The 26,948-nt window shown below is 33.1% G+C and overlaps 1 protein-coding gene across 1 annotated transcript; it reads left to right on the top strand.

Moving 5' to 3' along the window:
• Positions 1-122: 122 nt before the first annotated feature.
• Positions 123-26,948, top strand: LOC117337552. Its single transcript, XM_033898586.1, has 12 exons — positions 123-154; positions 2,747-2,908; positions 3,418-3,525; positions 4,554-4,608; positions 4,911-5,014; positions 7,335-7,455; positions 8,215-8,281; positions 13,386-13,413; positions 14,357-14,531; positions 17,604-17,739; positions 18,050-18,570; positions 18,968-26,948. Exons 2-12 carry the CDS (start codon positions 2,836-2,838, stop codon positions 19,077-19,079), a joined length of 1,500 nt encoding a protein of 499 aa, XP_033754477.1. The 5' UTR covers positions 123-154; positions 2,747-2,835; the 3' UTR covers positions 19,080-26,948.

Here is a 26,948-nt window from a genome sequence, read left to right as displayed (position 1 = left end):
GTATCGGAAAAAGTGTTATTTTTCTTGGTTAGAGTAATTTTGAAAATTCTTCCAAAGGTAAAATATCATGAGTTTGAAATAAAAGGGGTGGTAAATGTAACAGCTTTCTACCTCTGGCAATAAAAGAGTTCTCACTTGCTGACAACAGCCATGGGTTTGTATCATTCTTCTATTTCTTCTGTCTTTTTGTAAACAAAATGTTACGATTTTGACTTACAATAATCTATTCTTAAACTTTTGTATGTACACTAGTTAGTTCTTGTCTATTCTTCCATAGCAATAGTTTAATTCATATGATTATTTCATAACTATAAACTGCTAGATGTTGAGCTATACTGTATCCTGTATATTGGCAGTGTATCTCACCTGTAGGGCAAGTACTGTAGGGCTTGATCTTACCTGTCAATCATAATCATTAGGCAAGTGTTGGTCAGTTAGTTTAGTACTTGCAGTGTCAATGACAGCACTGTTATAGTTCACTGACCGGTGATATGCATGCACGGGAATCGGACGTTCCATCAATATTAAGTAGAACATACTAAATTTATTTTAGGTTACAGTAGAGTAATCATGAGTGCTTCTACATGTATTTTAAGTAACATTACAGTAGTTTAATAACTGTTCAATGATAGAACGTCCGATTCCTGTGCACGCATCAAGTTATTCCATTTCTTTATTTGTTTATACAAACACATATATTATGATTTTACATAGACATTGCCAGTACCTACCATAATGATTTAGAACTTTTGTTATTGTTGTATTTAACTTGCTGAAATGTACCTGTTGGTAAGTGTACATTTTATAAAAAAATTCATATTGAAACCTGTATATTTAATATGGTTAAAATGTATTAATGCTAATTATCATTCATTTATTAAGTTTACACAAAATACTCTGCACCTGTAGACTGCACAATTTCAAATCTAAAGCAGTCTTATATAATTGTTATACACTGTATTAATATATGTTGAGAAGAGACACACACACCCTGAAGAATCCTAAAACACATCTATTCTCTATTATTGTTAAAAAAAAAAGCTCCTAACCTGTTTTGGTATACAGGTGAAGGATCCATTATTTAATATCTTTAATTTTACCATATTCGCTAACAAATAAAGAATTTGCTCTACATATAATTTTTACTTTGCGGTACCTGTTAAAATTTATATGTTAACATTTTCATGAGGATTTACGAAAAATGTGATTTCACAAAGTCAGCATAATGAATTTGCTTTTATGTTGAACAATAAGCATTTATTAACACTGAATGGATTATGTCTTATAAGTAACACTCGCATATATTGGTGGTAAATTATTAAATCACTTTCTAATGTTTGGAACTACAAAATACTTTCAATTAAATCCCAATAAATAATTAATCTGCATGAATCTTTACAGAAACTCAGAGTTGGATATTTTCAAATAAAGTTAGTACATAATTAATTACAAAAGATACCTGATGACTCCTGAGAAATATAAAAAATACTTAAGAGTTTACATTATATTAGATATTTATTAATATATTATAACTTCTATTGAACAGTTATTAAAAAAAATAAGATTTTTGCTGAAACAAAATTAATGGGTAATTTAGTTTGCTTTTTGCTTATAAAAAAATACATTGTACACTCTTCATGTTATGTATAAATCCAAGGCCTATCAGTAAATTCCTGAATCAAGACAATCAGTGTTTACCATTGTAAATTTAAGTCTTTACAAATAAAACAGCTTCTTTACTTGATATGCCTTATTACATCAGTTCCTGCAACTTCCTGGTAATTCTTTGTATTCATAATTTTGACATAACTTACATAAATGTCATACAATCACTGACCTTCACTATATAGACACATATATATCTACAATGAATATGGTACATTCTTTCAAATTTAATGGCTAAGTCAACTTATTAACCCTGATATCTGAATAAGTTTAAAAGCTTAGGAAGTGTTAAATTAGAATACACAGTTTTATTTATCAGCTTTGTATTAACTATTGAAATATAAGTTTAAAGTTTAGGAAGTGTTAAATGTATTCATTGTAACTTAATCCTATCATTAAAACACTTATAAAAGAATTCATTACTCCATGACAAGCTTAATGACATTTACATATTATGGTTGCACTTAATGTAGTCTTGTACGCATACCTGGTATATATAGTTTCAATGCTTAGATTGACATAGAATGAGTAAGGTTTATGGGATTAAATTGTAGTAGAGTGTAATTCATTACTCTGCAATGATGAACAAGTAGGTAGCTAATTATTTATGGTACAATTTGTTCAGTGGGAATAGTGATGTAATACCGTATTTACCCTATATATTAAGCCTGACAGCCAATTGCAACATGAATTTTAACTGAACGTATATGGTATACGATGATGGGTTTAGATTTGCTGCATATCAATGAAATAGAATTTGCTATCATTTTCAATAACTGCAATAGATATTTCAGTGACAAGTGACTTGTTACCAGACATGAACTTATTGCTTAGTATAAACCTTATTTATCCTCAAATAAGCTCCTTTCATTTTAGTGTATAAGTTTAATTTACTTTTAGTATTCAAATTTTGTTGAGGGCTTATTGCTAGGGGCAGATCAAATACAGTAAAATTTACTGACATAATTTATTTGTAAAATGATAATTATGATATTACCTTTTGGTTATCCTGATAAAAATAATTTGAATTAGTGTTTGTTCATTAAATGCTTATCTGAATCAGAAATTATTTTGTTTTCAGTTTTAACCAGCTTGATTTGGAAGTAGCTATTCCATGACATTATACAGTATGGCTATACCGAGGATGTGTGTGTAGCATTCGGACACAAGATGAAGGAGTCCGCCTCTTTTCTTATGTTTTCTGCTTTCCTCTTTATCCTGATTAGTATACATACAGCTAATGGTATGTATATATTACCTATATTATATTACAGTTGTGTTGAGAAATCAAATTAATTTTTTATGTACACTTTATCTCAGACTGATGCAGTGTATATAATACAAACATTTATAATATATTACCTTAAAAATTGATACAGTTATGTTGAGAAATCAAATTATTTTTTTTATGTACACTTTATCTCGGACTGATACGTAGTACAAACATTTATAATGGGTCAAAATTCCAATTCAAAAGGCCTGTAACTGCTTGCTCATGCAGTTATAATATCCCGGTTATCATAATATTTTTTTTCATGAAACTGAGCACAATCCACTTCGTTTATATTTAAAAAGAAAAAATGGTAAAATGCTTGCTTCATTTACGGTAATCATATTCATGTTTAAAAATTGAGACCAGCGCACAGTTATATGATTTATTTCCGATGAAAAATTACCCTTCATTTGTAAAAATTTCATCATAACTCAGTATTCACTGTGCATAGTACTAGATATTACTTTATATTTTGCCAGCGGCTTGTCTAAATTTCCAATGTGGTTGGAAGGCAGATTGCAGAAATGACACCTGTGAATGTCCAGCGGGTTACACTCTTCATCCTAACCAGAGAGATTGCAAGACAGGTATAATCAGTTGATATATATGAAATGTTTTATTAAATTCAGATAATTTAATAAAAATATTATATAATTCATGATATTTTATTTTTAGGAAAAGTGACGTGACTGCTATAAACTCTCAAGTATTTTGATGTAATCATGAATGAATTCAAAGTGAAAGACAGAATGTGAAAACAAAGTTTGTTTGTTTCTTTTTCTCTGAGCAAATGTTGCTTTGACTTAGTCATAATGCAATAATAATAATTTTTAGTGATATAGGAAAGCAGGCAAAAGATACCTGTAATTTGTATAGTATATCTGGTATGGTGGATTCTTCATGACAGCCAATATTACAAGTATGGTTGGGAAGGATGCTGGGCTAAGTGACGGAAGGGTCAATAGTTCAAGTCCCGGCACAGGAATTGTATGGTATCCTTGTCAAACAAGATACTTTACTCTGTTTCATTCTATTTGACTCAGCTGTACATGTAAATGAGTATGTGATAGAGCAGTGTAAGAAATACAGTGTTGAAGGCTGTTAGCTTAAAAATGGCATCTCCAGCTGAGAAAGATATTGGCTGGTTGCTAAAGATAATGATTTGTGAATTGCTTTTAGACAGCAACATTAAGTGGCATAGCTAGGTGAAAATTTTATGGATGCTTTATAGACTTTTATCTCTTGTTCTTGGTTGTTGTTTATTTAACTCATTTTTTCTAAAAAAAAATGTTAATGCTTTGGCATATAAGCATACATTGTAGCTACTTCACTGATGTTGATGTGATTTAATGATCTATATTGTCAAGAATTCAAATTACTAATATATAATCACTATTAGTGGGAATATTCTGTAGAAATTTACTTCATAGATACCAAAAGATCACTAATACTGACCATTGTAAGGGAGGTAGAGCCTGTTTATAGACAGATTCAAATAGGTAGAAAACATGTCACCGACCAATTACAACCAGGAAGTTATCTTCCGATATCAATCTATTATAATTGATAAGCTGTATATCAGAAATAAATGAAATGACTTTCGTTCTGATTTCAGCTGTTTGTGTTGGCGAGGATTGTTTAGAGTGTGACTCAGAAAAAAAATGCCAAAGGTATCTATTGTTGGAAATAAAGATTAAAACTTATTTCTTTTATCCCAATTTAAGAGAATTCCTTTTATGTTTTGTGAACTTGAGTATTTGTAGAAACCTCATGATGAGTGAATCGTTTGTTAAATACTGAATACACAATAAGAAAAAAAACAACAACATTATGACAAAATTCAGGGTAAGAATTTGGTTTTGGAATCATGACTGTGATGTATACATTTTCTTCACTGACAATAGCCCATGTTCAATATGTATCAAATAAATCCATGCAATATTATGTAATTGTTATCTTTTGTATGTTTTAGATGTACACATTTCTTATCTGAGCAAAGTCGTGAGTGCTTGGAGAAGTGTAATGGTGAAGCTAAGATAATACTGAGTGGGGAGCTTCAGGGAAGTGTTTGCACAGGTGAGTTAGGTTTTCATCAGATAGCAAGTTCATGTTATCTTATATCTTTACACTGTATAAAAACTCTCTGGCACACACATGTAGGACACACTAAAACAAAGAAAAAAAATCAGTTGACACATGTAGGACACACTAAAACAAAGAAAAAAAATCAGTTTTGTTACTTCTTACTTCATTTATTGTCATTTAACTTCAAAATATTTCTGGGTAGTCGTTAGGCACGGTGGTATCACATGTCGTTCACCTTTCTGCGGTCAGGATTTGATTCCTTGATCAGACATGAAAAAAGTATGGTCACCTGCCCAACCATATGGGTTTTCTATGGATTATATTCCTGGACCAGTTTCCTCCCACAGTTAGCTGTGCTAGCACTAGCCATTTAGCCAATTGCTTATCTTAAGATGGTTTGGCTAAAGACAAATGCTATTTTCACTAGATTTTTAGCCAATATGGCAAAGTACAACAAAGCATTTCATGTGTTTTGGCTTAAGTATATTCACAAAAATTAGTCTTAACGACTACAAGAAATTGTATCCAATCGCTAGCACAGGTTAGACCCTTCCCATGCGTACATCCATGCGGGCCAAAAAAGTTTAAACAACTTCTTTCACAATTGTTTTAAAAATAAATAAAATTGATAGTTTTGAAATATTTCTTGAAATGTGTTTTAAAAATTACCGCAGTTTACTCTGTTATGACTTCGTGATTTACAAGATATTTATTTGTTTGTGTTTCAAAATAATAATGAAATGGCTTAGTGCCATATCACCAGATATGAAAAGTTACTGATAACTTGCACATATCTATAAAGTCTAAACTATTGACAGTATATATATATATACCTGTATGATAGTACTGATTATACACATGTGGTTTATGATTCATTCATGGGTAGTGGTGTGTGACCTGATGTAGTAGCCCGAGGTTACCAGGTACAGTGAGTTTGTCAATGTCATGAGACCCCAGACGGTGTCCTACCCCAGGTACATAACAGAAACTCGGGTGTGTAGCCTCGGGTACTCACACTATTATAACCTTCCTGATTACACCTGTCTGTGTCAGTACATATGTTTGTATATAGGCACATTATTTCAGGTGTTATTTTGTATTAGTAGTCTCAAAATTCAACAGTCGGTACCTTTGTAGTACTTGAAGTAATACATACTGTACACAATGGGGATGGCTTTTTTATTCCGGGTTAATCATTTTTATCATGTCATTAATATTTAAAAGAGAAAAAAAAAAGAAGAAAAAAAGGATATGAATTCTATTTTTTTTGTAGATTGATATTTTGTTTCATTTATATAAAAAATGAGCTGTACGTTATTGACATTACTTCCACAACTGCACAAAAATCGCACTTCCTCTCATTTTTTTTTTTTTTTTTTTCAAATTGTTGTTATTCTGTATCGACCGAAGATTTGTCTTATGTTGATATTATTGAAGGATTGGGATATATAGAGGCAATAGAAATTTACTGAAATTAAGTCTTAATCTTAATCAATGCTAGAATCTACCACACAACAAAATAATGCTTTCTTTTTTGATAGCAGATTGACATTATAAAAAAGCTTAGTTTAAATTTAGTTGATCATCTTCACAACTGCCAACTCCTTGAAATTCCCTCGAGGGAGAGTGTTTATACATGTCCATAGGGCAAGTTTTCTAGAAAAAGTCTAGTTCATTAATTTTATAGACCTTTTTTGAAAAAAAGCCTTAAAACTACTTGATTATTTAAAATATGGTATATAATTATTTAAACATTCTTTTTTTTTTGCAGAATAATTAGTCAAGATCTTCGAAAAATACAACCAATAAAATAATTTTGCTAAATATTCATGTCTACATTTAGGCTCCGAAATTGTGCACATGATTCTCCCTCCAAATTATTTCCTTTAAAGGGGCATTCCTTCGTTTGGACATCAGAAACATATACAATTTCTATTGATGAAGTATATGTCCGAAACGATGATTATATGAGTGTTTGTGCCTACATGTATTAATGAAATTAACGCCAAAATGTACAAGAAAAAGGTGTATTGTATTCAAACACCATATGTCTTTGCAGTAATTAGTGTTACTTTGGGTCGAATTAAGAATTTTCAGGACTTAATACTCAAAGAACTTTGGTTTATCTTGAGAGCAAAACTGCCTTATTAATGTAAAGATTATAACTTTTACTACTTGGGGAAAAATACATATTTTCCAGTAAGTTTAATTTTGACGACCGGAACTTTATTTAATCGAAGGAATGCCCCTTTAATAAGTTGATATGTATCTCAATCGAGCCTTATTATGATTATATTTTGTTCTTTTTAAGAGGTGAAAAGTGATGAGAGTAACCTGGACATCATTATAGGCATAGCAGCTGGTGTTTCTGCGGCCATTATCCTCTGTCTTATCATGGGAATCATAGTCTACTGCCACCTGAGGAAAAACAGGTAGGTCTCTTTACTGTTGATATTAGTCTTTTAAACACTTTGACCCGAACTGGTAATACTGTAACAGTTTAATTAAATATATTCATTTGATATTATTGAGTGAAAATAGAACATATTTAAAATTTTAGGGAGTTCCTTGTGATTTTGCCTCAGTAATTAAATATGTAGTTTAAAGTAGACTGGCCCCATGTCTCTAGAATATTAGAATTATAAATAAAATAAAGCTTCATGATTTTGGTCCCTTAGGATATGTTCTTATTCCTAAGTTTCAAACTAGGGGCAGATAATCTAGTATTACAATTAACTTAGGGTCTGATGGCCAGTCTAAGTTTAAAGTCACACATTGTATGCATAATTATATACACTTTAGATCACATGTCTTGAGTCTTAAAAAATATCAAATTCTTAATGTAACATCTATTTTGAAAGGTTTTACACATACACAATTTCATGTACATGCTAAAAGTACTAGATTCTTCTTCAACTCGATCATTAAAATTGTTTGTGAGGTTCAGGTGGCACAGTGATAACACACTTGCCTTCCCCATAGCTATAGAGGCGACCAGGGTTTTATTCCCTCTTGGTGGCCAGGTTCCCCCCACCTGAATACATGTACCTTATATGTGCTTCCATCCATGCCCATAGGCATGAATGATTAAGTTTGTATAAATTGTTTCACAATTGTTGTAAAATAGATAAAATTTACATTTTAAATTCAACATTTTCTTATGAATTAAATGCACATTTTATCAATTTCAGGCAAAAAATTGATCTACAGCAACAGAAGTACAAGGCGGAAAATATGCAACTTGGAAAGTTAACAGCTGTAAGTCTTGTACTTAACTAGATAATAATACATATCAAGTAATTCAAGTAATTAATGGATTAGCGCTGCTACTTGTTTGTGTAAACTATTACAGATCTTAGATAATGATGTAATTTATTTTTAGACAAAGACCTCTTCAGAGGTCTGTAGCCTTATGTCATCACTTTTCTGTTCAATCGTTCTCAACCAGACTCTTCTATTTCTGCCTTCTTCTTGTTAGCATATGCGTCAAAAGCAATTGTGACCATACGTAAGTTTACTCCTACCCTATTCCAACAATGTTAAAGGTTTTATACGGCAAGATACTTTTGACAGGCGCCGTGTAACCTCTAACTGCCCATAGCTGATTTTCGATGCTGACGATGGAATTTTCAAAGTTTGTATTTTGAAAAAATATAGCGTGTCAACTTACATTTAAATGATCAACAGGGTCCAATATGTATTCCTTTCCATAATCCGATGATTAAATGAGAAGAATTTCTTAGCAAACACACAAATTATGAAGTTTTTTTCTTCCTGAAGCGAAGCAGAGCTCAAGCAGACAATACTGCCGGTAGTGAAAGTAGAGATACCACGTGATTTGCCGGTTAATACAAAAATGGATTACAAGCTATGTCCTACTAGCGGAATTGACATGTATTTTGTGTGTTCTATACCGGATTATACTATATATTTGTGTCTGTGACATACATAAGGGATATACATGTATATTGCATAAATGATGCATATACAGTGGACCCGCGATAATCCGGACGCCGATAGTCCGGAAAACTCCCAGTCCGGACGGAAATGCACGGGAATGGATTTCCGTAACGTTATTTGTACTCACCAGTCCGGAAATTCAGATTCCGATTCCGGAAGCCCATTTTGGGAACGGAACGTACTTTTCATTAGTAAATTTCCCTCAATAATCCAGACGATTTTTTCACCACGAGGAGAAAAAAATGTCGGGGCAAGTCACCCGTGTCGACAGCTGTACAGACTATCGCTTGACACTGTGCGTAGTCATAGCGACCGCTGCCAGGTCATAGCCCCGGGTGTTTACCTGCGTTACAATGTGTACCTTTTGTTTTTTAGCCCACCATCATCAGATGGTGGGCTATTCAAATCGCCCTGCGTCCGTGGTCCGTGGTCCGTCCCTCCGTCCGTCCGTCCGTCCGTCCGTCCCTCCGTCCGTAAACAATGCTTGTTATCGCTATTTCTGAGAAAGTGCTGATGGGATCTTTCTCAAATTTCATATGTAGGTTCCCCTTGGTGCCTAGTTGTGCATATTGCATTTTGGGACCGATCGGAAAACAACATGGCCGACAGGCAGCCATCTTGGATTTTGACAATTGAAGTTTGTTATCTCTATTTCTGAGAAAGTATTGAAGAGATCTTTCTCAAATTTCATATGTAGGTTCCCCTTGGTGCCTAGTTATGCATATTGCATTTTGGGACCGATCAGAAAACAACATGGCCGACAGGCAGCCATCTTGGATTTTGACATTTTGAGTTTGTTATCGCTATTTCTGAGGAAGTACTGAAGGGATATTTCTCAAATTTCATATGTAGGTTCCCTTTGGTGCCTAGTTATGCATATTGCATTTTGGGACCAATCGGAAAACAACATGGCCGACAGGCAGCCATCTTGGATTTTGACAATTAAAATTTGTTATCGCTATTTCTCAGAAAGTAATGAAGGGATCTTTCTGAAATTACATATGCAGGTTCCCCTCAGTGCCTTGTTATGCATATTGCATTTTGAGACTAATCAGAAAACAACATGGCTGACAGGCAGCCATCTTGGATTTTGACAATTGAAGTTTGTTATCGCTATTTCTGTGAAAGTACTGAAGGGATCTTTTTCAAATTTCATATGTAGGTTCCCCTCAGTGCCTAGTTTTGCGTACTGGGACCAATACGAAAACAACATGGCCGACAGACAGCCATTATAGCTAAATCTTAAATTCTATATATAGGTTCCCCTTGTTTGAATAGTACTAGAGGGCTGTTTCTGAATTTACACAGATAAGTAAGACTTAGAGGAAGGGAAAAGTAGGGAAAAGATCAATCTGACATGGAACCTATAAAGATCATTCAATGGTGGGCGCCAAGATCCCTCTGGGATCTCTTGTATAACGGTACATTGCTTTTTCTCTACGACCTAAATGTTACAGAATTTATGCACAAACATACAGTACGTGATACGATAATTAATCATTCTCAAATCCATGTAATAAATTTATGATCGGTAATTAACATCATTAACACTTACTTGTATTGGGTAGACACGGATATCGGCTTTGTAACACCGTTACGTGAAACGACGACTCATTGAAAGATGCATGTTATTAATTACATACACATTTACGTATTAAGCAGTGATCACAAGAACTGGGTTGATTACACACAAATTAGTCAATAGTCGTCTGATACTTAACTAAGCGTCACATTGTTAAGTGAATACGGGTTAAATAGATAGCTTGGGGTTTCTTGTACGTAAAAATCATAAAAAAACATGGACTGACGGTAAGTTGTAAAATCCGGGTATTTTATTTAAGGTATTTAACGTTTGTAATTTCTACTTGTTTGTGAACCTCCGGGACGTGACACATGTGTGTTGTTTGTAGGTCACATATGCCCGCTATAAATAAAACAACTTTCACTTTACATGTTCTTTTAAAAACATAGTTTATTTTTTACTTTCTACAAAACAAAACAAGAATCATATCAGAAACATAAGTATATTTATTGTTAAAAAGTCTGACAATTAGACGTGTTTATGAAACGTCCCGGATTGTATATAATCAAGGGAGATAACTCTTACACGACAATTCTTTTGACCTGGTACACGAAATTCGGCAGTCCGGAAAACTCGTAATCCGGACGGTTTCGACTGGGAACGAAGGTGTTCGGATTATCGAGGGTCCACTGTACATTGTTGTAATGACCTGTCAACCACTTATAAGTGGTTTTTTCAAGCATATTTCGTTGCACCTGGATTTCGGGCGCAAGCTGCATCAAAGAATTAGTGCTTCGGAAATAAGAGGTTGCAGTCGGCAAAATCATATCCGATAGAAAAAGAGCCGACCAGCGGTCTCTTATGTTGTAGGAGTAACTCCTACCCCATCTATCGTCGGAATTTATTTGTATATTAAGAACAACAAATCAATTAATATGAAATTATAACCTAACAATTATAGACAGTTTATGTATTCTGTTTGTGTAGGAATGAAATCTGCATCAAAACATGTAAGGATTATCGTTGTTTGAAGTTTCATTCTTCGAGTTGGTCAAAATGGCAGATATGTGAAAAATATATGTATACAGGATGTATGTATACAGGATGTATACATATTATGTTGCAAACTGTTTTCCTGTTTTATGTCTACATCTGTTCTAGTAAATCATTCTTTTTTAGCCCACCATCATCAGATGGTGGGCTATTCAAATCGCCCTGCGTCCGTGGTCCGTGGTCCGTCCGTCCGTCCGTCCGTCCGTCCCTCCGTCCGTCCGTAAACAATTCTTGTTATCGCTAATCCTCAGAAAGTACTGAAGGGATCTTTCTCAAATTTCATATGTGGGTTCCCCTTGGTGCCTAGTTATGCATATTGCATTTTGAGACCAATCGTAAAACAACATGGCCGACAGGCAGCCATCTTGGATTTTGACAATTGAAGTTTGTTATCGCTATTTCTGAGAAAGTACTGAAGGGATCTTTCTCAAATTTCATATGTAGGCTCCCCTTGGTGCCTAGTTATGCATATTGCATTTTAAGACCAATCGGAAAACAACATGGCCGACAGGCAGCCATCTTGGATTTTGATAATTGAAGTTTGTTATCGCTATTTCTGAGAAAGTACTGAAGTGATCTTTCTCAAATTTCATATGTAGGTTTCCCTTGGTGCCTTGTTATGCATATTGCATTTTGAGACCAATCGGAAAACAACATGGCCGACAGGCAGCCATCTTGGATTTTGACAATTGAAGTTTGTTATCGCTATTTCTGAGAAAGTACTGAAGGGATCTTTCTCAAATTTCATATGTAGGTTTCCCTTGGTGCCTAGTTATGCATATTGCATTTTGAGACCTATCGGAAAACAACATGGCCGACAGGCAGCCATCTTGGATTTTGACAATTGAAGTTTGTTATCGCTATTTCTGAGAAAGTACTGAAGGGATCTTTCTCAAATTTCATATGTAGGTTTCCCTTGGTGCCTAGTTATGCATATTGCATTTTGAGACCTATCAGAAAACAACATGGCCGACAGGTAGCCATCTTGGATTTTGACAATTGAAGTTTGTTATCGCTATTTCTGAGAAAGTACTGAAGGGATCTTTCTCAAATATCATATGTAGGTTTCCCTTGGTGCCTAGTTATGCATATTGCATTTTGAGACCTATCGGAAAACAACATGGCCGACAGGCAGCCATCTTGGATTTTGACAATTGAAGTTTGTTATCGCTATTTCTGAGAAAGTACTGAAGGGATCTTTCTCAAATTTCATATGTAGGTTTCCCTTGGTGCCTAGTTATGCATATTGCATTTTGAGACCAATCAGAAAACAACATGGCCGACAGGTAGCCATCTTGGATTTTGACAATTGAAGTTTGTTATCGCTATTTCTGAGAAAGTACTGAAGGGATCTTTCTCAATTTTCATATTTAGGTTCCCCTCGGTGCCTAGTTATGCATATTGCATTTTGAGACTAATCGTAAAACAACATGGCCGACAGGTAGCCATCTTGTATTTTGACAATTGAAGTTTGTTATCGCTATTTTACAGAAGGTACTGAAGGGATCTTTCTCAAATTTCATATGTAGGTTCCCCTTGGTCCCTGGTGTTGCATTTTGGGACCAATCAGAAAACAACAGACAGTCATTATCGCTAAATCTTAAATTTTATATATAGGTTCCCCTTGTTTGAAAAGTACTAGAGGGCTGTTTCTGAATTTACGCAGATTAGTAAGACTTAGAGGAAGGGAAAAGTAGAGAAAAGATCAATCTGACATGGAACCTATAAAGATCATTCAATGGTGGGCGCCAAGATCCCTCTGGGATCTCTTGTTAACTTTTAAACAGAAAAATGATGATCAACCTAATATTTTACCTCTATTTTCAGATTCCTACCTATGACAACAAAGCTTATGGTAAGTAGTACAGATTAACACTATTTTCATATCAAGTTCACGATTATGTTTTGATATTTAAACCAACATTTCTACTTTTGAATTAATACCATGTATGTTAAATTTCCTAAAAAGATGCTTATAAGTAAATCTCCACTCCTAATCAAGTGTTGTGAAAGTTGGTGTTGTTTATGAGAATCAAGAATTATGCTTATTATGTTTAAAACACAAAAGGTCTGATACAGGATTTTCAGTTGGGGGGGGGGGGGGGGGGGGGGCATGCCAAATTAAGGGGGGTCCGAGGGTACTCCCCCGGGAAAAATAGAAATTTTAGCAGGTAAATGCAAAATACTGCATTCTAGTGTATTTCACAATAGATTCATACAATTTTATGGGGGGGGGAACCCCTTAAATCCGCCAGTGGCACAGATCTAGATAATGTAGAAGAGAAATGTGCAGATACCACCGCTGTTACAGCTGTCACAAAATGTTGCAAAAAATTTCCTTGCATATTAATTTTGCTCATCAAGAACTTGAAAAGTTTAGAGACCTGCTTCGTTAGAAACCTCAGCAAGCTATTAAAACATTTAAGATTGCTAGTATGTAAAACTTAACTTGTTAATGTTTAAAGAACTTAACATGTCATTTTGATTAAAACAAATATTCACCAAACAAACACTAGTTTACTGATAAAGTAATATATTGGATTTTACTTTCAAAAGTACTATCTATTAAATTTTATGAAAAGTATAATTTGCATCTAGATATTAACTATAAAAAGTGTAATAAAAATTGACTGACATATTTCCAAGGTAAATTTAACCGAAACTAACTGCACAGTAACTTCTGTTCCATATTGTGTTAGGGAGACTTAAAAATAAATTGTTTGGATTGAGAGCTTTCCATAACTATTAGTTTATTGTAGAGTACATGTATTCCTCTACTGCCCACTGTCCTATTCCAGAGCCTGATGTGGATATTTTGCGGGCACGACTGAGTGGAGTCGTCGACCGTGACCAGTATCAGGTTGAATACGAGAAACTGCTCCCGCAGGCCGAAATCCTACTGATGCTTCTCAACCAAATCCGCCGTAAACTTCGAGCCATGGGCAACAGTGATCCACGTGTTCCTACATACAAGTAAGTAGTTAAGGGATCCTCACGTTCCTACATACAAGTTAGTAGCTAAGGGATCCTAACGTTCCTATATACAAATTAGTAGCTAAGGGATCCTCGCATTCCTACATACAAGTTAGTAGGCTAAGGGATCCTCGCGTTCCTACATACAAGTAAGTAGTTAAGTGATCCTCGCGTTCCTACATACAAGTTAGTAGTTAAGGGATCCTCACATCCCTACATACAAGTTAGTAGCTAAGGGATCCTAACGTTCCTATATACAAATTAGTAGTTAAGGGATCCTCGCGTTTCTACATACAAGTTAGTAGTTAACAGATCCTTGTGTTCCTACACACAAATAAGTAGCTAAGGGATCCTCACGTTCCTACATACAAGTAAGTAGCCAAGAGAACCCCGCGTTCTACATACAGGTTAATAGCTTAGGTATCCTCGCTTTCTTACATACAAGTTAGTAGCCAGAGATCCTCACGTTCCTACATACAAGTTAGTAGCTAAGGGATCCTTGTGTTCCTACATACAAGTAAGTAGCTAGTTAGGGATCCCTGCGTTCTTACATACAAGCTGGTAGCAAAGGGATCCTTGTGTTCTTGCATAGAGGTCAGTAGCCATGGTTGACAGAGATCCTTGTCCCCAATATACTATATAGTAGCACAGTGTATCTCCAGGTGATATGATAATACCTGGTACAGTCTAGGGTACCAATAATCCATATCACCCTAACCTTTCTAATAAGTGCGATATATTTTATTAGCCCACCATCATCAGATGGTGGGCTATTCAAATCGCCCTGCGTCCGTGGTCCGTCGTCCGTCCGTCCCTCCGTCCCTCCGTCCGTCCGTCCGTCCGTCCGTCCCTCCGTCCCTCCGTCCGTAAACAATTCTTGTTATCGCTATTTCTCAGAAAGTACTGAAGGGATCTTTCTAAAATTTCATATGTAGGTTCCCCTTGGTGCTTAGTTATGCATATTGCGTTTTGAGACCAATCTGAAAACAACATGGCCAACAGGCAGCCATCTTGGATTTTGACAATTGAAGTTTGTTATCGCTATTTCTGAGAAAGTACTGAAGGGATCTTTCTCAAATTTCATATGAAGGTTTCCCTTGGTGCCTAGTTATGCATATTGCGTTTTGAGACCAATCGGATAACAACATGGCCGACAGGCAGCCATCTTGGATTTTGACAATTGAAGTTTGTTATCGCTATTTCTGAGAAAGTACTGAAGGGATCTTTCTCATATTTCATATGTAGGTTCCCCTTGGTGCCTAGTTATGCATATTGCGATTTGAGACCAATCGAAAAACAACATGGCCGACAGGCAGCCATCTTGGATTTTGACAATTGAAGTTTGTTATCACTATTTCTGAGAAAGTACTGAATGGATCTTTCTGAAATTTCATATGTAGGTTCCCCTTGGTGCCTAGTTATGCATATTGCGTTTTGAGACCAATCCGAAAACAACATGGCCGACAGGCAGCCATCTTGGATTTTGACAATTGAAGTTTGTTATCGCTATTTCTGAGAATGTACTGAATGGATCTTTCTGAAATTTCATATGTAGGTTTCCCTTGGTGCCTAGATATGCATATTGTGTTTTGAGACCAATCTGAAAACAACATGGCCGACAGGCAGCCATCTTGGATTTTGACAATTGAAGTTTGTTATCACTGTTTCTGAGAAAGTATTTAAGGGATCTTTCTCAAATTTCATATGTAGGTTCCCCTTGGTGCCTAGTTATGCATATTGCGTTTTGAGACCAATCTGAAAACAACATGGCCGACAGGCAGCCATCTTGGATTTTGACAAATGAAGTTTGTTATCGCTATTTCTGAGAAAGTACTGAAGGGATCTTTCTCTAATTTCATATGAAGGTTTCCCTTGGTGCCTAGTTATGCATATTGCATTTTGAGACCAATCGGATAACAACATGGCCGACAGGCAGCCATCTTGTATTTTGACAATTGAAGTTTGTTATCACTATTTCTGAGAAAGTACTGAATGGATCTTTCTGAAATTTCATTTGTAGGTTCCCCTTGGTGCCTAGTTATGCATATTGCATTTTGAGACCAATCCGAAAACAACATGGCCGACAGGCAGTCATCTTGGATTTTGACAATTGAAGTTTGTTATCGCTATTTCTGAGAATGTACTGAATGGATCTTTCTGAAATTTCATATGTAGGTTTCCATTGGTGCCTAGTTATGCATATTGCGTTTTGAGACCAATCTGAAAACAACATGGCCGACAGGCAGCCATCTTGGATTTTGACAATTGAAGTTTGTTATCACTGTTTCTGAGAAAGTATTTAAGGGATCTTTCTCAAATTTCATATGTAAGTTTCCCTTGGTGCCTAGTTATGCATATTTCGTTTTGAGACCAATCAGAAAACAACATGGCTGACAGGCAGCCATCTTGGATTTTGACAATTGAAGTTTGTTATCACTATTTCTGAGAAAGTGCTGAATGGATCTTTCTGAAATTTCATATGTAAGTTTCCCTTGGTGCCTAGTTATGCATATTGCGTTTTGAGACCAATCTGAAAACAACATGGCCAACAGGCAGCCATCTTGGATTTTGACAATTGAAGTTTGTTATCACTATTTCTGAGAAAGTATTTAAGGGATCTTTCTCAAATTTCATATGAAGGTTTCCCTTGGTGCCTAGTTATGCTTATTGCATTTTGAGATTAATTGGAAAACAATATGGCCGACAGACCGCCATCTTGGATTTTGACAAATGAAGTTTGTTATCTCTATTTATCAAAGTACTGAATGGATCTTTCTCAAATTTCATAAGTAGGTTCCCCTTGGTAACTTGTATTGCATTTTTGGACCAGTCTGTCCTGAAAACAACCTGGCAAACAAACAGCCATTATCGTTAAATCTCAAATTTCTTATATAGCTAGGATTCCCTTGAAAAGTACTGGAGGGATGTCTCAATTTGCACAGATTAGTAAAATGAAGGGAAAAGTAGGGAAAAGATCAATCTGACATGGAACCTATGAAGATCATTCAATGGTGGGCGCCAAGATCCCTCTGGGATCTCTTGTTGTACATATTAATTGATTTAACGTTTCAGGGGTGTCATCCATCAGCTGTGTAGAGTTCTTGTACTCCTCCATAAGAAAGAACCAGTTTCCAGCATCCCAGCTGATGCCTTAGGATTATTCGAATGGGCGCATCAACTTCTGGAGGACTACCAGTTTGAAAATCAGGTTTGTGGATCACTTAATATAGTTCTTTTATTTATGAAAATATCAGTACATTGGAAATGACTTGAAATAATAAAAGCTACATTATGATAATATGTAATGTTAAAAACGTTCTCTGAACATTTTACATTAAGTTTTGGGCCTTTTTATCTTTTTCACTGTAATGGGAAATTCCAAGTGTACATTCATTTTTCATTTCAGTCTATTAAAATTTATGTTATCTCTGTTTTAGTTACAGTATAAACATTAAACTTCTTAGATCGGTGACTTTATCCATGACAAGTTTATTGACAAAGTCATTTCATTTACATAGGAAGAGACAACGCCCACATCCGAGGAGGCCCCACCTAGTAAAATCTCTTACATTGAGGTACCGGAGGAGCAGCGTAAGAGTCTATACCACCAGTATGCTATCCCTCATGTAAATCGTCAGAAGGCCAACAACGGCCACAGCAAACAGCCGTCCACGGCGTCACGTCACTCGGACACTGGTTACTACAGCAGTACCCCTGTACCCATAGAATACCATAGCAATACCATTCCAGTCACACGCAGTAGCACATTTCACCCCGAGCCCAAGTCCTCAAAATCCAAAAGGAAGGAAAGCCGCAAGACTAAGAGTGCAACCAATATACACCACAATCTTCAGGGCAGTGACTTGTCGATGGGGTATTTTACGAATGGACGGTATTATGAGCCGGGACCACAACACGAAATATATGCTCCAGCCAGTTCTTATAGTGATCGCAGCAACCACCTCTTGTCAACATTCCAAGCAGTAACAGTTCCACGCACACAGTCTTTCTCTTCCTCTTTCAGCAACTCGGATGGATTGTATGTATACAATATTTAATGGATTTTAATAATGGGAGATAACTCTGCCAAACTAATATTTATGTGGATTTCACATAAGAATCTTTAAACATCAGAATTTTTTTTTAATTAGTGTGTTTAAAGTTGTACCTAAATTGTGTTATTGATGTCATTTAATTTGAATGAAATTATTGAACATTGAATTTTAATAAACCACAGTTTAATACCATGATATGAAAACAATAATGAATTTATTTAGTCTTTTCAATTTTATTCTAGAGAGATATACCCTTAACTTAATGTTATTATTTTATTTACTTGATTAATGTTTTAAAATAAGTTTTATTTTCAAATTTTGTGTTTAGATTTTTTCGTAAACTAAAAGAGTTTCTTTTTAACTTTCTATTATTTTTTCCAGGCAAGAAGCTTCAGACAGAGAAGATAGGGATGTAGAAGGTGAAGAAGACACCAGTGATAACGAGGCTTTGCCCTTTGACCCTAAGGATGCTACAGAACCAATGGAGGTCTGAATTTTCTACTGATTGGATGGATACCGATTTTAAACAGGGTGTCAGTATTACATATCATTAAGGTGTCACGTTCCTATATTGGTGCAACAATATAAATGTACTGTGTGTAGTTTATATTTTCCATACTGTAATTTTGTTATAAACATTTAATCCCATGGTATTGATGTTGTGGTGTTTGTGTTTGTGAGGTAGATTGTGTAATTTAACTTGAAATGTCTGCTTTCTTGCTAAATCTGGGAAATCATCCAGGAATAAAAATCTCAAAAATAACTCTCAGAAATTAATGTTAACATTTTTGCATCTTAAAAGCTTATTTTGTTAGCTTTAGGGGAAATAATAATAGTTTAACTTATGTTTCTTTCTTCAATAAAACTATTTGACATGTACTGCAATATTGAAATCTTCATGTTTTAGATAATTTTATTGTTTTGTTTATATACATTCGCATACTTTTTTTTAGTTTTGAGTTCAGTCCGCAAGATATAAATCAAAACAGTGTCAGAGTCAGTTTTAATTAAAAACGTCTTGTGGGGAAGTCATTTTATTTTAACAGAATTATTTGGTGCTTTTTTTATTTGCAAATTGTTTTAATTTATATGATTGCTTTTCACCATACCTGTAACTTTATTCTTCTGCTGAATATTTAATAAATAGCTGCCTTTTGAGTTATCGTCAAAATTGCTGGGGAATTTCTAGTGTTTAGATATTATATTTTACTCCAGAGTTGCAATGATGTCAAAGCAACGAAAAGCACAACAACATGTTGGACGCAACTTCCTTTCCATTCCATCTTGGCAAATAATCGAGTGATAATAAAAATGTTGTTCAATTCCAATCTGTGTAACAGTAGAGATACTTCGTAGCTCCTTGAGTCTGACTCTTTCGCAATTTCATCCTAAACTATTTCACACATTTCTAGTACACAAAAATCCTTAAAGTTGCTATCGTTACATGAACTTTGACAAAATCATATATATATATATATATATATATATATAAAGAGAGAGAAAAATGACAAAAAGGGTTATTATTCATTAACAAAATGTTAATCAAAAAGCAATATAACTGGATTTAAGATTTCAGAGACAGAGATTAATTTGGAAACAACTCTGGAGATAGCTAATGAGAGAGGCAGCTATTATATGGGATTAATTGTCCTAAAATTTTTGTTTTTTTGTTTTTTGTTGTTTTCACTCTTTTATATCTGCTGAAATCCCATGGCCCTACTTTGTTGACAATCACAGGCTTACACCTTTCCTTTTATGTATTTGCTTAATTATACAACAATATGATTATTTGGTACACAGCCGGGTATAATACATTTGATTTTAGATAAACTTCAATTTTATTCAGGTTATGAAATAATTTAGTACGAGAACAAGGAGGAAATTTGTCCTTTTTCTACGAGAATCACATTGAAATTATTTTAATCTAATGGAAATTTTATTAAACAAAAAGAAAAGTACTGTTTTTCTTCAAATATTGTTATGATTTTTTCATAAAGTACATTACACATATACAATATATATCAGGGTATTACATGATTTGCTCCAAATATTTTCTTTCTCTCTTTTTTTTTTTTTTTTTTTTGAAATGATGCATTGTTTATCATTGATTGTTTTAAGTATGCTTTGGCAAACATTTGTATCAACCCACTTCAGACAAAAATATATATTCTTTTTTAATATGTTGGTAGATTTTAACGGCAATAAATACTTGCTCTGGGTGATAAACACCACAAGGTGTTATGATTTTACCCTGTTTTCTCTCGTGATAATAAACAAAAATAACATGAATTTTTTTTTTTTTGTCTCTTCATACACCATATAAAATATCAGATGTAGAGAAATGAAAACAATTCATACTCTACAAACAGTGCTGATTTGCATACACATATAAATCAAAATATGGCAAGACTAGTCACTGAGGGATCATATTTATGTATTTATTGAATGCGGTTGTTGTCTCATTTTAATTTATGATTTTATATTTTTATTTGAAAATGTAAAAGTTAATTTTAAGAACAAAAAAGTTAATTTTAAAGTGTCAATCAAGTTGTAGTTAATTTAGAAGAACGTGGTTGTACTAAAAAATTAACAATTATATATAAATAAGATGTAGTTTTTAAATATCAATTATCGTAATAGTTATTTCAAGGTAATTTATTTTTAGAATAATTGAGAAATTTTTAATTTCCCCTGTAAAAATCACAAATTTAAATCTAAACCATTGAAAATCATATGTATAGGATTTTTTTCTTTTATAACTAACCATATGTAAACAGCTGAGATTACATAATAGTTCAATGTCACTACTAAATTTCACAGTTTCTATTGAGGCTCCTAGATTAATGTTTGATAAAATTATACTGAATGTATGAAATTTTATGAAATGTTACCTGTCACTGCATCGACATTCTGTTCAAGGAAATCCAGTAATATTGAAAACACATTATTGTGTAAAACCATTATTATTCTTTGTGTTGAATTGTATCCTCTATACCTCCTAGATATTTCATCTGTCAGTTTCAATATCTTGTTCATTTGTGGTTTCAATTTCACTAACTCTTCAATTTCCATTTATGAAAAGTTTTGAAAACTGAATTGAATCTTCAACCATTCCTTGTTGAAATTGATATATATTTGTAATGATTGCACTTGTTGAAATGGATTTACATACATTTAGCTGTCCTCTATCTAGTTCTCTATCCAAGTTATTAGTGTTCTTTGAAAAAAGCAGATATTTTGTTTGTTAAATATAAATGATGCACTATCTGCCATTTTACCTAGTTACTGTAATGAATATATATTTACTTATCAAGAATCAAATTCCATTTCTTGCCAGTAAACAATTTATTTTTGTACTCCATAGTACTAATGCATATCATGAAAGGACTGTTCAATCTCAATGTTAAGTATTATTAAAACATTCCATATAGATTTTATGTTGTATGTTTAACACAATTGAAATGAAGTTCAAAATGATATCTCTTCTGTCAATAAATATTTTATCTCTGTTTCAAATTTTCTGCTGTACAATTGTATCATTGACACTGGAGTATCTATACACTACATGTAAGTAGCTATTGTTTGGCACAATTGGATTATTGACACATAAGTATCCATACACTACATGTAAGTAACTATTGTTTTTAAATACCCAGGTAACTTTTAGATATAGTATTGTGCCTTATATAGAAATGTATTATGTATAATGTATATGTACTTCATAGAAGTTTTTTTTATGAAGAAAAAAGTTATAGTAAACTAGAATTTTTTTTTGAAGAAAAATGTTATAGTAAACTTATTGTTACATATCAATTTAATCCAAGTGTTCCATAACAATAATCCAAGGTTTTTATTTTTTAACAATATATACATAATTTTATTCTCATTAAGTTGCAGGAAATCATTTTTTTGTTAATTCCGCAATTTTTATCTGGTTGTGAACTTGGCTGGTTTTGCTTTTGCTTTTTAAAGAGAAAAAAGAATGTGTCTCCTATTACTTCCACCTTAGTTGGACACTGTAACTCGTTAGTGAGATATGGGTTGATGAGGCTGTTATATACTCCTTTCGTATATTTATTTTAAATCTATGAATTCCTGTAGAAATTATGCAATTTATTATTTTGCCTCAGCTTAATATTGTCTCACAAAATATATTCTCAGTGGTGTGTTCACATGTAATCTCAATCTCTTACTTAATTATTCTCACTTTGTTAGATTATTAAGGTTGTGAACAGTTGTACATGCATTCAAGAAAAATATTAACGCAATATTGAATTGAGCAATCTATATATATAATTAAATAACACATTTTAGGTGCTAGATTATTCATTTTTAAAGGCCATCATAATTGTTTAAGAGTTACCTCCCTTTGAGGTTTTATTTTCTTGTGTTCCTTTTCCGAAATTAAGAAAATTAAAATTATCTTTCTTCCTGATAATATCAATGTCTGATGAATTCCCTGATAATATGTCTCAAGATAATTTCCATGTTGTGTCTCAAGACACGATTTAATATGTCTCCAGGTTAATTTAGAGCAGATCTCCGATTTCATTGTTACAGATTAAAAGAGAAACAAACATGCATATCTACTTATTATCACAGCAATCTATAATTTACCACTTTATATATACATTCTTACTATGTAATTATATATCTAATCATTTATCAATAACAAAATTTGTTTTTGTAGCTGTTTTTCATTTAATTCTTTTAAGTAAAATATTGGTGTAACATTAAAGTGGTCTGTAGAGTAGATAACAAAAATCAATTACTGATATATTTTTTTTAAAGAATTAATTATAATCATTAATTGAAATAATTTCTATTATTCTAATAAGTAATAAATTAAAAAAAGATGAAATTCAATTGTTTTGCTGTCTATAACAAATGTAAAATACATGTTTTGATTAATCATATATTTTCTCATTTTTTCCGTCCTTCATACAAGAATCTGGGTTGTTAAAATGGTTGTATAAGTGTGTGCAGTTGTTTAACAAGTCGATTAAGTGGTGCTATGAGATATTGATGTATAGAGACTCTTTCGTATTATTATATGATATTGTATTTTCCAAATTGTAGGAGTCGCTATCTCATCTACACCCTTGGAATATATCACAGCAAAATCAGAGTTTTTTTATAGTTAGCTATTTAATTGATTACAGAATAAAAACTCTGACTTTAACCATTTAATTTTTGGATATTATCATGACATATTCCAAGGGCACGGAGAATTTAAAGATATCAAAAAGGAAACCCTTTGTTTTTGGAAATGATATAATCATCTAAGAATCTTAAATTTTCAAGAGTTTGGTGTTAAGAAGAAATTGTGAGAGACTGTTTAAAAGCCAATGTTTAGTATGTTGAATAATTACAAGAATGTACAATGTTAATTTATCACATAACTGACCCGTTCTGCCATGTCATACGGCCATGTCATAAATATCGTAAGACAAGTGTAATAACACTATTATGACGTCATATAAATATGTGACGTCACATGATTTTCTTGCTAGACAGGAACTTTTTTTAGCCTGTCTTATATAGTAATGAAAATTGAAAGATTTTTGCTTATATTCTCATAAATAGTAGTAATGTGATAAATAGAATCTTACACTTGTGACTATGTCATGAAATTTATAAAACTTGTTCGATAAGTTGATATGCTATTCACCTAAAGGCTCCTGGCATATCAAATTATTGTATAAGTTTAATAAATTCCATATGACATGGCCACTCATGTAATATTCTCTACATGTATAGAGAATTTGATTGTTATATACATGTACTGTATACCAAGAATTACCTACATTCCCTTAAAATCTCTCGTCTTTCAGTAAATTCCATGACATGTGTTATTTGAATTGCCACACATACTAACCATGCATAGTCAATCAGATTAAAATACATATCATCATTATACACCTACACTATGATATTGTAGTGTATAAGAATGATCTTTATTTTAATCAGATTTAAATGTTATAGTATGCTGTGTGCAAATACCATCATTACAGAGGTTGAAAAATGTCAAGTTTTCATTAACTGCCGTGAGAATTGTCCTGCATACAGTAGTATAAATTTTAAAGGATGTCTTATTTGATGTCAATTTATTGACTTGCTGTGTTCATAGTTTGCCACTGTCAAGGAATTCTTGTTGTAAATTGTAGCTGAATTTTTTCATACTTAGTTGTAATTATGTCAAACTTCGTGTGATATATAAATGATACCTCAGTTGTATACAAGATACACAGATTTTTGTAAAGATAGTGTTCTCATCACACTAAAATTAGTTTTCCATTGCTTGTACGCAGAATGCGGCTTTTTGATTGGTTGAGATTTTGTTTCATACCTCTATGAAAAAAAAAATGTAAATGGCGTGGAAATGTGACATCACAATATGGCCATTGAAGTTGCATATTTGTGAAAAAGAATCCCTTATAAGATCAGTTAAATTTAACATTTTAAAAATCAATTAAAAAAATTAATCACATGTATAAGCGTTGATGTCAATTATGTTTTAGTTTCACAGGGTTATGAAAACAAATTTTTTAATACCCAATGAAACTAAAAAAATAAAGACATCAGTGCTTAAATAGATTGATTATTTGATGAATCGGATGCTGTTGTAAGTAATCATGGTCACCTATTTTTGGGTAAACAAGATTTATATTCAACCGTTAGGTTTCACAGGGACATGACATGTTCTTATGACCCAGAATGAAATAATTGACCCCAGAGTCTGATCCGGCCATGAACCTTAGGGGGTATCCCCAACCCCCAGATATCAGTAATCTTATAATTAAGTGATCTGGGAGACGGAACGTGGGGTTAAATATTTCACTCTGCTTGGAATATCTTATTCTGTCTTAGTCAGAGGAATGGAATGTGTCAAGCCCCTGTGTACCTAACTATTAGTCCGAGATCCTACCATGACAAGTATACTGTATTTACTGCTGTGCGGCATGCATTGATGTGTCTAATTCTCGATTTGGTGTTTGAAGAATGTGTGTACAAAAATGAACATATACGTAGAAAATTAGAAATCCGTATAATTACATATATATTGTACCAGTCATACAATAAATATCTAAATATGTCTATCCAGAATTATGTGTATTACACAGTATCAGGACTACAGTCTATATGAACCTAACTGGATGTAATTTAATGTAGTTATATATACTGTATATATATTTTTTCATGAAAACAATAGGGTAATTGTAATGATAATCTAATGTATTTCTCAGTGAATCTCAAGTTTTATTTTATTGACGAAAGAAAATTTTATTTTGATTAAATAACAATGTATTAAACTTATAATTATACAAAGCCATTTCAAACTTTAAGATAAATCATTGGATAAGCTTAATCTGTTACATTCCATATTTGGGAGAAAAATGAAGTGTTTTGCTCATTTTTTATGAAAGAGGAAATGTTATCTGTTTATCTACATCAATGACAAGCTAAAAAGGTCATCAAACTGATGATTTTATAGCCATATTTTTGAAAATAATTTGCAATAAGTTAGGTACTCTTTCAAAAATTCACAAGAGAACCAGAGGTAAAGCTTATGTTTCTACAATAAATACCCATATGGTTAAGGTGTTTAAAATTTTATTTATTTAAATTTTTTCTTCGAAAAAAAAAATTCAAACATATAAAAATAATTAAAAGTATGTATTGTAACAAACACAACTTGTATCTAATTTGTGTCTTAGTATGACCAGATCCTGGTTTTTTTTCTACATTCTTAACTTGAAGGGAATTCTCAAAATTAAAATTTTCCATGGGGAAGCAGTATTGGATTCTACCCAAAAAATCTTAGCTAATGACATTTCTTAAATTCTGTTATGTTCTCAAATGGGGAAAAATTAAGTAGGCCTATAGGAATTTATGGACTAAGGAATATGGATGAAACTGATTATGTCTATTTAGAGGGCATTGAGTCAGATGGAAATATAGGAATAATTATTATGTGAATTTTTCAGTCTAGTAATGAATTGATCATTTGAAATGTAAAGCCTACAGTAAAAACTATAAAGATACTTGTATCTTACAGCAAATATTTACTTTTGTAACCCCACCCACGAAATGTATCGTCTGACAGTGTTAGAACCTGTTAGTACTTCTGGAAGATATAAAACTTGTAAATAAAGTGTACATTCAATATTCTAAGTAGTGAGATTATATAATTATAATACTGTAAAGTCAATTTTTAGTTTGTCTGACAAAGCACGCGCTTGTTTGTGTACTTAGGTAAGTATTTGTGTGTCATATCAGTTATTTTATGAAGTGCTTTTTGATGCATACACGATAATGATGTAATTATCTTAACTCAGTAATAAACTTATTTTATCAAGAT

This window comes from Pecten maximus, chromosome 1 (assembly GCF_902652985.1).
Source record: "Pecten maximus chromosome 1, xPecMax1.1, whole genome shotgun sequence".
In the NCBI taxonomy this organism is placed as follows: domain Eukaryota; kingdom Metazoa; phylum Mollusca; class Bivalvia; order Pectinida; family Pectinidae; genus Pecten; species Pecten maximus.
Note: the sequence above shows the minus strand (reverse complement) of the source record. Positions and strands in the feature narration are given on the sequence as shown.

Bases quoted from the DNA above. Each gene is read 5' to 3' on its own strand.
- LOC117337552 (XM_033898586.1), top strand. From the start codon at position 2,836: ATGAAGGAGTCCGCCTCTTTTCTTATGTTTTCTGCTTTCCTCTTTATC. The intron at 5,015-7,334 runs GTGAGTTAGGTT...GTTCTTTTTAAG, and splicing joins TCAGGGAAGTGTTTGCACAG to AGGTGAAAAGTGATGAGAGT. The intron at 18,571-18,967 runs GTATGTATACAA...TATTTTTTCCAG, and splicing joins TTCAGCAACTCGGATGGATT to GCAAGAAGCTTCAGACAGAG.